General features: G+C 39.8%; 1 protein-coding gene across 1 annotated transcript in view; it reads right to left on the reverse strand.

Moving 5' to 3' along the window:
- LOC133990878 (netrin-G1-like) overlaps positions 1–15,776 on the reverse strand; it is a 60,317-nt gene extending 44,541 nt beyond the window's left edge. The window contains exons 1-2 of the mRNA XM_062429293.1: positions 15,763–15,776; positions 11,095–11,350 (exon numbers count right to left, since the gene is read on the reverse strand). Coding sequence (XP_062285277.1) covers positions 11,095–11,350; positions 15,763–15,776 — 270 coding nt within the window. The remainder of the gene's footprint in view (positions 1–11,094; positions 11,351–15,762) is intronic.
- Between the last annotated feature and the right edge of the window lie 1,187 nt (positions 15,777–16,963).

Consider the following 16,963-nt stretch of genomic DNA (forward strand, 5'->3'; position numbering starts at 1 on the left):
GGTAGGTTACAGGTAGGTTAGGTAATGTTCATACTGGTTCCCAAAATCAGAAGTATTTCTTAGCTTTTGAGATTGCTCCAAGTGCAAGTCACTCTCTCTGCGGCCGAGTTGAGTCGTGAACTCTCTGCCATCATTACCACATACTTGTTGTTGAATTATTCACTCGTTTCAGCTTGATCTATATTTCATTTTCAGTCAATGAAAGTAGTAATGTGTGACTCCTTTCCGTCATCCAGTGCATTTAATGCGACGGCCCACACAGCTGTGCTAGTGATGAATTTTTCCCCCCATACATAATTGAATTTAGAATATTCATTGACATCCCTATAGTCTGCAATAAAGCCAAATGTTGTTTTACATTTCTATTCAAGTTCAGTCAATGTATCTTTATATGATAAGGCGGCTTTAAAGGTGATTTTGGGTGGATTTTTAAACCCTGGAGAAGGCCAGGCTAGTTGTTTCCTTGTCCTTCTAGTCGTCATGCTAAGCTAAGCTAACCACGTCCTCATTTCACTTCTATACTTGACATACAGACATGAATGAATGGGATATCAACTCTAGGAAAAAAAGAAAATATGCCTATACTTAAGAATATTTTGAAGTATTTGTATTTAAATAAAGAACACTGTTAATCATACTAGACTACATGTGTTCATCGTGTTTGGCTAAAGAACAGATGTATAAAAAAATAATTTTCTTTCTATTTCAGGAGTCTGAGATTTTATTGCATAACAAAGGAAACTGATACTCTTATTACAACTCTTGTAGGGGGTCAGATGATCTCTTTCTTGTTACATAACATAGAAGAAGAGATCATCTTCTGTGTTATCATGCTAAATAAGTCAATGTGAATGGCTACAGCTGTATTCCCACTACTGCAGACTTTTGACTTTTAAAGCTTTCAAAGTGTTCCCCTCCCATGAGAGCCTTGCTTGATTGCTTGACACTCTTCAGTCTGGCAAAAATTATTCACGGTGTCTTAAAGAATGGGAAGTCCTTCACACGCACATGCACTTCCTTTGGCAGATTGGTGAGCCAAGATGAGGTTTTTTTTTTTTGGGCAGCAACAAAGACTTGGTCTGCCAAATAGCTTTTGAGTAATTCAATTACTATATCTTTTACAAGAATCCCATTCAGCTTGTCAAGCATAACAGCATGCTCAATAGATGTAGAAGCATTAAAGGAAGTGAAAGTGAGAGAATTCAATTTGATGGTCAAGGAATCCCTTTTATTTTTAAAATGACTGTGTAGACAGGCCGGTTGTCCTCTTATTTCTTTATTGAAAAAGTAGAATAAGTGAGATGGACAAAATGAGTAGCACAGGAAGCTTTCTGAAAGAGGATATGTGTCCCATGGGTCACTGCAACGTCATCACTGTAAAAAACGTATTTAAAGCTGTGAATAGCTGTCACTGTCTAAGAATTGCTATTGACAGGCACCACACACATAGTGAAATAACAAATTGTTTCCTGTGCACTGAGGTGTAAGACAAACAGTGATTCAACAATGCAACATTCATGCTTGTATTATGCCTTTTCCAGGCAAGCGGCAAAAATGCGTTGGCATGTGGGTCTGCAGCAAATTAGTTAAATGTGGCTGAACCACAAGAAGAAAGGAAGCTGAGTCACATCATGTGGTAAGAGGATTTCCTTTGAATCTTTTCCTTTGAATGATAAATACCATCTTATCTCCTGCAATTTAGCTCCTCTAGCATGTCCCAGGGAATGCTAACGAGATTCATCTTTATCACCGTACTTTAAAAAATTCAAACCTAGAGGGAACAAAGAAGATTTAATATCTTATGTAAAGTTTGTTGATGTAGATTTGGAAAAGAGATGAGAAGTAGGGAAGTTTATTTTCAGTTTGCTCACTTCAAATGTCAACTAGGAACTATAGGCAGATTTTTTAATGTAAAAATGTATCAGACAAAAAAAGATCAACTCATAAATAAAAAATCTTTGATCTAAGTTAGATGTAAAGCAATCACAGACCATGTGGGTTAGTACAGTGAACACACTGTGTTTTGTTTATTGACAATAAATGCTAAATGAACTGCATTTTCATAGTTCCTTTCTAGTCTCATTTACCCGCTCAAAGCGCTTTACAATACATGCCAACACTCACCCATTTACACACACATTCATACACTGATGCCAGAGGCTGCCATGCAAGGTGCCAACCTGCTCATCAGGAGCGCTTCCTATCCAAAGCGCCCCACAGTGTTTCTATGCTTTCCCATTCAAACACCCACTCATACAATTTGGGCTTATTTTGGGGTATTTTATCCAAGGACACTTCAAAACACGAACTGAAGGAGCTGAGGATAGCTTGTTTTTTTTTTTTTATAAATTCACAATTTTCACATACCCCTCATGAAGTATGAAACCACCAAAATGCAGAATCTGTGCAACATGCTTAACCTATTAACCTTATGATTCAGAAAACAAACAAACAAAAAAAAAACATGCAAGATTACCACTGAGAAGTACTTAGTGCACCAATAAAAAAATGGATTTTCATCCATGACCACTGACCCCATCTGCTAAACACAAAATACCCACTAAACAGACCTAGAGTTGTTTTGTCAATAACTGCTATTGTTGAGGCCAGGGACTTTAAACCTCAACCTCAGATATCATAGAATAGAATAGAATAGGTCTTTATTGTCATTTCAAGGATACAATGAAACTCAATTTGAGCAGTACAATTGCAGCATAAGAAATACACATAACACTAGTACACACACACACACACACACACACACACACACACACACACACACACACACACACACACACACACACACACACACACACACACACACACACACACAAGCCCAAACACATCTCACCCATACTCATGACCACATACACATTCATACCTATACTCATAATCTTTAAAATATGTTTTTCTAAAATATAAATAAATATATAAATAAGAGGCAATGAGACATGACAGTAAAATGGAAGTATTGCAGATGTTTTGTGTATTAGTTACACATTTTCCCATAAATCATCCTTTCATATCTGGACACGGAAGGCTTGCCAGGTTCTGTGGGTTTAAAAAATCGCTGACCATGAAATAATAATAAAGCAAAGTGCTCTATTCTAAATCTGCATCCCAATTCACTTGAATTGAATGCGTCTTGACCGCAGCTGTGTTGAGGGAAAAACACACATTTTTCACTTCATTATACTGAACCAAACACGGTGGGCAAACAGAGTATCAAAGAACATCAATGTCTGACAGTCTGCCGTGCCAAGCAACTTGCTTCCAGGTGGCGAGCAAATGTATACGTATATCAGACATTTGTAATAGTGAGAGACAGTCTGATGCTCCTTTAACCTTTGTGTCGTCCTCCCGGGTCAAATTGACCCCGTCTGTTCCTCCCTTCCTTCTTTCCTCTGTCCTTCTTTACTCACTTTCTCTTTTCCTTTTTCCATCCCTCCCTCCCTCCCTCCTTCCTCCTTTCCTCCTTTCCTTCCTCCCTCCTTTCCTTCCTTCTTTCCTTCCCTCCTTCCTTCCTCCCTCCCTCCCTCCCTTCCTCCCTTCTTCCTCCCTTCCTTCCTTCCATCCTTCCTCCCTCCTTTCCTTCCTTCTTCCCTCCTGCTTCCTTCCTTTTTCCTCCCTTCCTTCCTTCCATCCTTCCTTCCTCCCTCCCATCCTTCCTTCCTTCTTCCTCCCTTCCTTCCTTCCTTCCATCCTTCCTCCCTCCTTTCCTTCCTTCTTCCCTCCCTCCTTTCCTTCCTTTTTCCTCCTTTCCTTCCTTCCATCCTTCCTTCCTCCCTCCCATCCTTCCTTCCTTGACTCGAGGACAACAGGAGGGTTAATTTGAGGTTGTGGGGAACAATAGGAAAACTGCAATTATTATCTTTTGTGCTGAGAAAGCAACAGCCCTGCATACACCCACGCACAAATAATCCAAATAGGCTTTTCAAGTATTATGTCTGCTTTCCAAAAAAAAAAAAAAAAAGAATTAAAAAGAATGAAGCATTATGCATATAGCTACGTGAGCGCTTTTTCAGACCGCAAACATTCAAATGTTAAGCTGTCCAGAAAGACTCTGTCTAGTCTAACCACAAAGCCCATCACTTTCTTTTCTATCTCCATGCATAATTCATCTGTCTTTGTATTTACAACCCTGTAAGAATTAACCTGTCACAGATCCCAGGGAATAACGCCGACATATCTCTATCTGTCAAGTGCTCGCCTCGTATGAAGCATCCAACCTCCACATGTTCAAACCGAGCATGGATATTATGCATCATAAGCTGACAGAAAACAAGGGACAGGGAAATTAAAAAGCGAGGAGACAAAAGAGGTGGCAGGCGAGTTAAAGAATAAATGATGATACCCCCCCCCTCCCTCTCTTGGAGTCAGGGGACATGTTGCATGTCATCTCGGTGTCTTGGTACGCAGTGGTGCGGTGATGATGTGCTGGGCAGGGCCAGTTCAGAACAGAGTCAAGGGCACCGGGGTGACAGAAAGCTAAACACTCCAACTGTTCCTTGTCTCCAAACAAATATATGGATGAGTGAATTTTCCCTCCTTGAAGGAAGGGTACAGGGATCAAAGAACGGCATTGACAGGTTCTGGTGTGACCTTTGAACTGCGTTGTTATTTCAGAAACTACAGACAGACAGTAACCGTAACCTGTGCTGATGTTCAAACCGGTTGGTAGATTGCCTTCTTCTTTTGAGCCAATAGGTTGTAAGTAATTTGCCCAGTAGGATGAAGTCATGATCAATCTTAACTATTTGTCTAATCAAGGCTCTTAACTCTGTCTCCTAAACATATGTTCTAATGCAACTAAAGTACTTGCAATAGCAAATGCATTTAGTCAATTTATACCACCCACATTTTGCATTTTTTTTTTATCAACACAGGAGAAAATGTTTATTTTGATGGCATCTAGTTACTGTAAGAATATGCTCCTGGAAAAGCATGATTCACTTTTTTATGTTTATGTGTAGGCAACTTGAAGCATTTGGTTAAATCTGCATTATCTGGGTCAGCAAAACAAACTGTAAACACAACATTTAGAACTTATTACCTTATGAAGTTGATATTGGAAGTATGCATCCAGCAGACATGCAGCAACGTTAGGATTTATTTCGAGTAATGCCTCTGGCTACGCGATTAGCTCTATTTTAGTCTCCGATAACTCTTGAGGGAAATATCTGGCTCTTTAGCTGCTAAGTACTCGACTAGCTTGTCATTAACTTTGTCTCACTGCAGTTTGGTGCTAGGCAGGTAGAGTGAACAAAAACAATACATTTGTGGGCTATAAAACTGAAATAAGTTATATTTATTCCATAGTTTTTTCTTTCCTATTAATCATAAATTCATATTTATTCATACAGCTTTAAAGTTAAGGGAATCATGGTCTTGTTTGTTTAAAAAAAAAAGTAAGTGCTGCCTTGATGCAAGAGGTAGTACTCGTTGACATTTTCAGTATTTAATAATAGTAATACCCCAAACCATGACCTTTCCCTTACCTTTACCAAGTGTTTAAGTAGCCCATAACTAATAACAGGTGGGATGCATTCTCCACTCACACTTCCTGGAATCCTCTTTCCGAGACTGGAGGAAACGTTGCCATGATACATAATCCAAGGCAGCAATTATGTTTCCTGCATAGATTTGGAAGAGCAAATAATAAATGCATTTTGTAAGAGATGGGGTAGAGTCACTATTGTTGACCGTGACCTCACAACCTGTTTAACAAAGGTTCCTTCCCCTTCTCTACTCTGTTAATTATCTCTCTTTCCAAACTCTATTACATCAGTTCTTGTGGGCATGTAAGACATAGATTCAAAGTTTTCAATGACTCCTGTCATTGCCATCAAAGATACAGTAAGTCTGCAGCATTGACTGTCAATAACATGACAGTCTCCGAGCAGCTTAGTGGGAGCTCTCATGTTCACTGTGTGGTGAACTGTCAGCCACGACTCTTTCATCCATTCTGAGAGAACTGAATAAAATTCAGAGGAATTACAAGAATTTAACCAGTTAGACTCGGAGTGGTTGGAATAATCTCCATCACTGAATCAGTCTCTCAAATGTTTATACAGTTGCCATATCTGAATCAGTATGGATGCAGATACTGTGATACTCAAAGCTCATTTATTTACCAGATCTGCCAGATCACTGTAGATTTTGAGGGAGATGAGCGTGTGTCTCTTAGCTTCCTCCACCAAGATTTTCCCTGCCACATTTGAAACTACCAACGCTTGAAAATGTAGTTTCTCTAATCAGTGAGGTACTAAAACAAACACTCCACCATTGTAGTCACAGTGAGAAATGCTTGACACGGTGGTCTGCTTAACAAAACAGATTTTATTTACTCAGCATACTCAGATTGTGAAAATTTTAAGATGTTGTGGCAGCCATCTGCCAAATGTTTACTTCTGTTTTGTGGAATAAACACGTCCATGCTTATTACTTGGCATCCACAAATGATTCGCTTTAACTCTGAATTGCATGAAATATATGCCTCCTCTGTCAATGAAGTTAAAGTAATGGCCTGCCACTTTTATGAATTACCATTAAATCCACCAAAGCCAACTTGATTTGGACTTAAGAGAGGCAGATAAGTGCTGTAATTAAAACACTCTCATGTCTGTTAACCATATCTAAAATGATTATGAGAGCTTCTAGACGCAGATGTCTTTCAGCAGGCCTTCCTCTGCATTAACAGCTATTGTTCATTAGGCCCATGTGGTGCAATGGTGTCATAATTATCCCGCCTATGACCACTCAAATGTGTCTAATTGGATAATTTGTATTAATCTATGAAAAGTGCTGACTATCAAAAATTGCCCTTTTCCATTAATTACAACAGGAAGCACAACTAATAAGCTACAAATTTGGAAACGGTAATAGCAAGAATAGCAAGTTGTCAATTAACAAGCTTAACAACCTTGTAACTGCATTATTTAATTATAGTGTATGTATTTCAAATGTGCTATTCTACAATCTAATTAAAAAAACCACAATAAACCTGTTTTAGCTTGCCCACTGCTTCTTATATTGTAGGCAAGACCCTTAACCGGCGTTGAGTGATAGTGAGTGACAGTGCCACAGTGCACCACAGGACAACAGCCTTAATACCAACACATTTTGAAGAACCCCTGAAGGTCTGCAGCTAAAAATAAAAACAGGGCTAACTCCCTGATGCAGAACACCTGTCCTAGACACTGTTTATCCTGGACTCTCTTTATTACTTGTCCTAAACATCCAGAGGAAAGCAGACCTGAAATTAGAATCAACACCAAAAGCATATCTTTGCCATTTCAACCCGAAAGAAAATGTTTTTAAATCTAAGGTTGCAAAAGATCAACTCCCTTGAATGATTAATGCCCTTTTCATGTGTTCAGAGACTGTCATAACTATTTTCAATATAGCTTAGAATGGACGAAAAAAACATCCTTGAGCGACAGCGATGCATATCATAAACACAAGGCAGAGAAAAGGGAGGCCAGACAAGCCATCCAGCATTGTTTGACCATCAACTATGAAGCAAACCAACTCCTGGGGAAACCGATTAGAGCTGGATCACAACTGCATGCAACTTCCGTGATTGGCTTAAAGAGCTCATTTGCATGCTCCTGTCATCTCCAATGAACTCTCAGGAAGCACCGGTGGATAAGGTCACCTATGTCACTCTGCCTATGTGCCATGAGGAATGTAAACAGATCAAACACAGAACAGCTGTTTAAGCGAGTGCAGGAGAAGACTTTGTTTGTGATCATCTGGATGATGATGATGACCTCAATTTCATGTCATAGGTGATTGACATCTTGGCAGTTACATGTCTGAAAGGACCATCATAAAACCTTTTAGCCAACACACCATATAACTTGGTTGTTTATGTGTTGGGGTGGGGGGAGTGGGAGTGGGTGGGGGGGGGACTGTAAGTGTCATTATCTACCCATTAGGTTAACAGAATCCCTTAAGTCCTGTTTCAATATTATTTATACCTCTTAAACCTGCAGTGATTGCTTCAAAGTCTGAAAGTCTGAAACTCAAATTGTTCACTTATTACATTTTTGGAATTAGCCTAGGAATACATGGAGCAGCATTATGTGATTAGGCAACTGTATTCCTTTAAAATAACATAAATAATGTATATGGTTAGATTACCAATACATTTAGTAAAAATGGTGATAATTAGCAGGATAACAATGTTAAAATACATTTTAAAATAAAGAATGATATATTACTATGCACTGTAGTCCCAAATGTTAGCAGAGCAGGGACGAGAGAGCAAAATAACTTACTGAACCACGATGGTGTGAGTAGAAGATGATACCACATGGCGCGTGCACATACACACACTTTAACACATACAGTGAATTTATGTTGGGAGAGTAGGCAGGGAGCGGCCGTTACGCACTTTGGCAGTCCCGGAGACTCGTACAAATAAGTTAAACGAGAGCTTTAGTATATGACAGCTTGTAGCACATGTAATGGCTCTTCACCGAGATGACTGTGTGTGCGTAACGTGCCCAGAGCTGACAGTGTGTCGCTGGTCGCCGAGCACATTCAGCACTGAATCAGAGTGGAAGAGAACACTCAGATGTATCATTGAATAAAAGGACATGGCGAAGCACATGATGGCGTTGCACATATGTCTGCCGCTGCCATTTCTCTGAGAAGAGCTGAGGAGGACTACAAAGCTCTCCATAGAGTGGGCATTAATACCCTCTAGGGTGGGGGTCGCTGCCACATACAGTATGCCTGTGTGATAGCTTCACACAGCCAGAGGGCCAAGTGAGGTTTCTTCAGAGGCTTTCCATGAGAATGTTCTCTGTAATGCACATCATGTGTTGTGCACTTTACTTATAGATCTATAGGGATGAGACATTTTTCTTTAAATCTACGCTGAGCAGAGGACACATTTTTGATGCTAAAAATCTTGGTTTCCCCATTTTCTTTTCTAAGCGCACATTGTTCTGTTGTTTTATAGAATACACTAAAGTAAGTCATATTTGGTATTGAGGTAATACAAAAGTAATGCAAAATAATAAAGTTACATCACTTTAACATGTGATACTTGGATTACTGACTACATGTTTAAACAGGTAATTACTAATAAATACATTTTAAAGTAACCAAACAAATTTGATATTTGAATAATTCTTGTACTTAATCAGTGTCTGAACATAACATTTGTATCTATAACATTTCAGACTGACTTATAACATTTGAGGAGCTAAAGGAAAATAAGTTTAAATAATTTATGAAATAAGCATTTTATTGCATTAATTTTGGCCCTGTAGATCTCATCATATAGTATACATGAATATGTGACTCTTGCCAAATATTATTTTCTTATTCAGACGGAAACAAAGAGGAAAGCTCAGGTGCTGAAAAGGGTTGCAGCATCTAACTGGGTGTGCAGTATCAACTGTTTCTGCTGGTAACATTACCACAGTGCTGGAATAATCAGGGTGCCCTCCCCACCGACTAATATTCAGTACAACAGAAGAGAGCCATTTCTTAGACTCGCTCTGCTGGTAGTTATAAAAGTAGACAGAACTAAGTATCATCAGAATTGTCTGTACTTTATAAATTCAACAAATATCAAGCAAAACTGCTAAATAGCCAGTGCAGTTATAACCACAAGCAATGAGCAAGCATGCATTATTCAATAAGTGACCAGCTTATGAAAGAAAAAATGCATATGCATGAAAGTGTAACAATAAATTCAGCATACTGTGAGTAATTATCCCCAAAAGAAGTATATGAAATATGTAGGTAAGTAACAGGTGATTCAATTTGAAAATAATTAAGCCACTGTGTTTTCAATATGCTATATATGAATCTTTATCTCCAACTAAACAAAAAGGGAAATATGACAACACCAATTAGGCACCTTTAACTATCAACAAGGAGAGTAGCAGCATCAGTCCAACCATGTTCACTCTGCATGTTCATGATGCTCCTTGTTTCATCTTAACGTTGCATATTTAGTATAGTCTTCTAGGCTGATAAAGGTTATACAGTTTGTTGTGATATAAAGCTTCACAGAACGTCACACATGACTGGAGACCGGCTCCTTTTTCATCCTACAGTGGCATTAAATGTCTCGATGCCATCTGGAGTCGCAAGAATAAAAACCCTGCTTTTAAAGATGCCCGTTTTAATTGGTAAATATTTACTTGCTGGAGCTCTCCGCGGGCATGCACACGACTTCTAATGAAGCACTTTAAAGCCTATGGGCTCTTGCTGCTCACTTTGAGTGTGATTCCAAACAAATGCAACCTAGGGTTGAACTGTTGATAATGGCGGATAAGGGCCAATGAAACATGACATTGAACACTGCAATGAGCATACAGTGCATAATGACTGCACCAGTACAATTTCCCTGTCATTGTTAATGATGATCCTTCCGCCGTGTGTGTGGTTTGAGTGTGATTTTAAAGTCATATATACATCTGTGCTATACGTATGTGTGTCTGTGTCTCTGTGTGTGTGTTTGGACTTTGGAAACTATATATATATAGAGGAAAATAAATTAAAATTTCTTCAATTGTGAGAGAACACTGAAATCTAACTGGAATGTGAAAAGTTTTTGCAGGGGAATACAAAAAGGACAGAAAAGTCTGCATTTTTTTCCCACTTTTTAAAATATTTTCCCTTCCTGGGCTTCAAAGGAATGTATATATATATTTGTAATATATTTTTGACAAAGAAATACATCAGTACTGTGGGGAAAAATACCACAATTTATTTGACTCTGCACACACAGTATATCTTGACATATATGTCTCCATGAATGCTTTTACCATTATCATGCATGCCAGTGGGTCCTTATGTGGTATTAGTTTCAGTGTGTGTGTGCTTAAGGGCACATGTGCTGTCACACCTGTATCTCTAAGATGCATGTGAATATTGATGTGTGTCTCCTTGTGTGTGTGCTACTGCATGTAAGCACTTGTACCCTAATGCACACCGGGTCTTTGTGTACATTAATCTCTGCTGCAGCAGCGGTGTGTTGCCGCTCTCTATCCCTGACCCAGTATGCTGTGTGATCCAGCCTACAGCCTCATTTGTCTCCATCAGGGGACAGCTGAGGTTACGACTCACCAAAGCGCAGTACGTTTCTGGCGGATCTCCACACGTGATATTCGGGGGGTCAAGGGCCACTCGCAGGTACTTTGTCATGTCAGTGGCTTCTGGCTGACAGGCCATGTAGTCCCATGCCACACCCTCCTCTGTATAGATCTGGGACTTGCACACGTCATAGTGTCCCCAAGCCGGGTAATGTTGCACGGCATGTGCCACGCTGTTGCAAACAGCTTGCAGAGTGAACAATATGGCCCAAAGCATTGTTGATCTTGTTCTGTGTGGCTGCTGCTGTGGAATTGTTCCTTCCTTTGTCTTTAAAGCTGCTGCTCCGTCACAGGAATGACAATATTGCTGAGATTGTTCTAAATCAACTGCAGCTGTGAATGGTGCAATGGTGCATTTGGGAACTGTGGCAGCATGTTGCTACTTTTCTGTTAGCAGCTTCAGGCGAAGTTTAGCCTCCATTCAGTTATTTTCTCTTCGATTACTGCCAGCTCTGCTTGGCTGATGAGGTGTGTCAACAAGTGTGTGTTGATGAAGGGGTCAACTAACGGTCAGATGTGATGTGCAGAGAGGACTCTTGCAAGTCAGTGGCTGTCAGATGTCTTAGTTTGATCTCCTGTTAATTGTGGTTTTGCTGCAGGCAGCATCCTAAAAGACAGAAGAAAAAGACAGTTAAGTGAAAATGCCAAAATATTTACACACAAACATGTTAAATGCAGTATTAAAATATTAACAACGACTGAACATGGTTTAAGGGCACTGAAGTGGATAAGAGGTGAGTCTCACTACCTGCTACCACACAAACAAACACAATAGTCAGCCTTTCACTGTTTGTATGTGTCCCTCAATAATAACCTTGCAAAAATCATTGTAGTCAAATCGAGCTTGTTCTGCAAAGCCCATTCTCCATTCGATTTTCATACAAAAGGTCTTATTTCCATGTGTCAAGTCACTGCATTTAAATTATTGCTTTTTCCGACTCCTGATTCTTTGTAGCCGAATGTGGAGTCGTGTTTGTCCCAATACCTTCAAGGGCATTTGGGAAATATTAAAGTAAAATTGGGAGAGAGAAATGGTCTATTTGAGGGATTGCACATTTCTCAGAGCTATCACAAGCCATCAGTCAGATGGCCTAACTCGTCAGGTAATAGTGCCTGGCAGCAGTCAGTGGAGACCCACACGATCTCGATGTCTCAGGTAAAAAGTGTGTGTGCGGTAGCGGGGAAAATAAAATGGAGCAGCTATATACGACTGCCTCCAACGGAGTAATGACACTGTAAACACGAATTAAGTTACTGTGGCCTGTCAGTGTGCTCACATTGCCTGAGGTTTTGCCTTAGTGAAAAGAAGTCTATCTTCCCGGGTGTAGCTGTTCAGAAAAATGTACTCACATTTCAATTTAACCATTGCCTGTTTAGGGCATGGTTTTAAAAATCATGTACAGCAAAGATGTACAGTAAATCTTCTTTTTTTTTTTTTTTTTTTTGAGGCGCTGACAAGTATACACTGTCACAACACATTATTGTAATGCAGATTCAGAAGTGAAAAAAGCCTGGTGCGACCATCATAGTTACAAAGCACATCCACTAAAAAACCTGCATGTTAAATGCGTTGCTTAAGAGTACTATAGCAACACTTGAGGGTTGTTTCATAACATTCATTTACATGGCAGAAATGTCCTATTATGATGGATACAGTGTCTTAGCTGCCAATCATCACTGATGAATCTCACCAAAACAAAAATCTCTATATTATGAAGACAACTCAACATATAAGCTTTGGACAATCAAAACAATAACATTTCCCCACGCAGATTCCCCCAGCTGGTGTACATACAGTTGAACCAGTAACTTTCCGGTCAGCAGCTTTATTCTTTCCCCTTCAGGCTACAGCCACCCCCGAGTGACAGCCACTGTTGAAATAAAAAATGCTGAATAACCTGAGGTTTAAAGCATGTGGAGAGAGTCTTTTATGTTCAGAGCAGAGCGCTACTTTGTGGCGTGTGTGAAATAGCTATAGCGTTTATCAAAAGGTTATCAAGTCAAATCAAATTAATTAATGAGGTGAATTTCACAAAAAAGGTTTATCATATGAAAGTACAAAGACTTAGATCAAATTAGGAAAGCAGAAGCCGATCCTAAAGAGCCGCTATGTCTCTGTGTAAGCACACATGCAGACTGGTTTGTGTGCTCCCTGCCGACTTAAGGAGGATTCAATATTTTAACTTGGTCAACTTGTCTTGGACTGAAAATTGTGCCAATTTGAAACAGTTTTGACTACATCCAAAGCAATTACTGTGTTCCGTATCCCAACCTAATACCCCTTTAACAAAATGACTACAGGCATGAATACATTGTGACTGTAATGAAAGGTGTTCGTCTGAGCCAGAGAAATCATCTGCACTGCAATTCAGACTCGAAAGACCCTTCAAAGTGAGCCACGTCAAGAGGTATGGATGGCAGGCTTCATTTGACAGACCTCTAGTGGGAGAAGAAGAACCTAAAGGAGGGAAAAAAATGGACAGGGGAAGAATTTTGGCTTTTTAAATGTGCTCATGTCAATCAACAAGATTCTTCAGAAGAGGCCAATTACAAATTTGATAACACGGCTGGAGCTCCGAGTGATGAATAAGCCATTCCTTTCACAGGGATGCATGTATCAAATTTCATAAATAAATGTCAGTCCCTGATCAGAGATGCGTCATGGGATGGACCACTCTCGTCTCACACACACACACACACACACACACACACACACACACACACACACACACACACACACACACACACACACACACATGCTCACACCTAGATAATACCCAGGTTGACTTTCATTATAAAGACAGTCAAATTAGGTACCAGCAGCAGGGTAGTGGAGGTCGCTTATCTTATTTTTATTTAATAGGGAACACTGAAAGCTAATAAGTGACAGCAAATGGAGCTAACCAAAGGAATATTGGATTTAATTCACAGACACCTGGAGTAATGAAATCTATACAGATGAAAGAAAGATGTCAAAAGTGCTCAGTGGACCCCTGCGGACAGATACCATTCAACACCACAGCGCTACTACGGTGAAATCATAGGGGCAAAAGAAATAAATATAAAATGTTTAAAATCTCAATTATGCTGAAGAAATTATTTCAGCATACAATAAGTATGAGAGGTAATTCATTATACGTCAATAAAAGAGGTATCCACTGTATAGTATAATCTTCCTTTTAGCTGTCTACATTTTGTCGGCTGCAGCTTGTCTATGAATTGTCAGTAAATAGTGAAAAATGCCTGTTATTATTTCCCATAACTAAAGGTTCAAATGTCTTGTTTTGTCTGACCGTCAGTCCAAAACTCAATCAGTTTACTGTCATATACTGTATGATGAAAAAGCAGGAAATGTTCTCATTTAAAAAAGCTTGTCCAGAGAATTTGGGGCATTTTTTGCCTGATAAATGACTGAAACAATTATCAAAATACTTAGCAGTTAATTTCTCTGTCAATGAACTAATCGATTAATCAGCTAACTATTGAAGCTCTATTTATAATGTCAACATTTCTTAAATACAATCACATATACAAACGATGACTTCACTACAAAGCAAAATCCTCATCTTGGATCCTGCTTTCCTCATGTTCCGACATGCATACCACATACTCAGTGGCACTCAAAATGCAAGGAGAAACTCAGGAATGTCATAATTTCACTGAGAAAAATATGAGGTCAGATTCTATATTAAAAGTCATCAATATTTGAGCAGCTTTCCGTATGCAGGGAGAGAGAGAGAGAGAGAGAGAGAGAGAGAGAGAGAGAGAGAGAGAGAGAGAGAGAGACAGAGAGACAGAGAGACAGAGAGACAGAGAGACAGAGAGACACAGAGACAGAGACAGAGACAGAGAGAGAGCTTAGGGTGACCACCTCAGCTCTCTCTCCCTCTCCTTCTCTGTCTCTCTCTCTCTCTCTCTCTCTCTCTCTCTCTCTCTCTCTCTCTCTCTCTCTCTCTCTCTCTCTGTCTCTTTTCTCTCACTTGTTTTTGAAGCCACTGAAACACCCCCTTGTGTCCGCTTGCATTCCATCCCCTGGGCAGCTCAAGCATGGCAGAGTGTTTTAAAAGTCAGCAGGCAGCCGTGCCCCGTGGCTTATATTGGTTACAAACTCCCAGCCAGACTCTTAAAAAACCATGGCAGATGTATTCCATTCATTTTATAGTAATCCCACTAAAGGGTGGCTTTGCTTTCTCTATGTGGCTTTCTGACCGCCTCTTTGCTCCCATACAGGGCAATGTGGATGGGAGCTGTCCAAGGTGCTGAAATACAGGAGATCAACCCTGCCCCCATGTTCCACACTGATTATTGCCAGCACCTTAAACACTGACATCACTGATTGCAAGATGACATTTATTGATTTTGAAATAAAAAAAAAACAAAAAGAAAAGAACACCAACAGGGTAGACTGATGCTCCCACTGCGGTTTATCTCACAACATGTGCTATTACGTCGTCTTGCCTTTTTGTATCGAACACCTGGCCAGGAGTTTGGATTTGTGCACGCACACATAAACACATAATACCGCCTTGTTGTGTTTATTGATTTTGCTGACTTCCAACCAATAACTTTTGATCCATAGCCAGTTTGAGCAGACTGATGCTTTGTGACTGGCTGATGAGTGCAACAATAAATGGGTTAATGCTTCTGATGTTGCATGAGCCAAGAACCAACCCTTCCATATGACTCACAGTGGGATCGACTGGCAAACACAAGCATGTCTGTACTGGCACACATTTGTCTTCTGATTGTCTTCTTCTCCTTCGTTCTCCCTCTCTCTGGATCTGTTCCCTTCTCTCTCCGGATCCCTCATTCAATCTCTCATTCTCCCTCTTCTCTCTTCAACCCCTCTCACTTCTTTGTCTCTCCCTGTCTCTGAATAGTAACCAGCTGAAATAGATCTGTAAGCACATACAGCATGCAATCACTGTCCAAAAGCTGCACCTTCAACTTCTCCAATTGGAGTCACATTACCTCTCCTTCCATTAACAACAAATACAACTGCTGTGCTCTCCTGCAAAAAGAGGATGTGGTGACAATATGAAGGTCCCTCAGTGTGGAGCCAAGCCAGACAGCCAACCAGTCCACACCACAGCCATATGAAATCTGCTGCCATGCATTATTCAAAGTTCTTCTCCTGACCAACTAACTAAAATGCAGAGCATGTTTCAAGCATTTTAAAATACAGGACATGTAACATTTATATAATCAGAAATAGACCAGAAAGAGACCACAGCAAAAGTGCCAAAAAATTGAATATTTGGCTCTTCATATACCAAATTTCAATTAAGATGCAAAGAGAGCAACCATTAGAAAACTCGTAGTAATCTATATGTTTAAGATAAACCTTATCCATTATGGTCTGGGTCAGATTTTGCGCAGAGGCGAGGCACACCTACATGTGACTTTACTGACCTGCTGCGCAACAGGTTAAAGTGACATTATTTCGATTATTAAACAACCGAGGATAACGAGTGTTTGTTTGAAAAAGCAACAGTTTCAGATAAATTGTAAACACAGATTTGGGCTCCCATCTATCCAAAACAAAGATATCCTCCTCAACACAGTAAAAACTCCTTAAAAAGGAGGAATGGTGAAACGCGATGAAAATGAACTGCAATGTTCAGCTATATATCAGTCCTTTGTTTATTATTGCTTACAAACATTACTGCTAACGACCCGCCCATTAAACAGCCCACTGTAATTACCCTATTATTGCCCATTTAGTCATGATTGTCATCATCAAACAAGTGACGAAATCCAAAAAGGAAAATGCACAATCTGAATACTCAAAAACACAAGAATACTCACATTAAAATGCGCTTCTGGGACGAGTTGTTCATTCA

The sequence above is a fragment of the Scomber scombrus genome, chromosome 11, assembly GCF_963691925.1.
Source record: "Scomber scombrus chromosome 11, fScoSco1.1, whole genome shotgun sequence".
Lineage (NCBI taxonomy): Eukaryota > Metazoa > Chordata > Actinopteri > Scombriformes > Scombridae > Scomber > Scomber scombrus.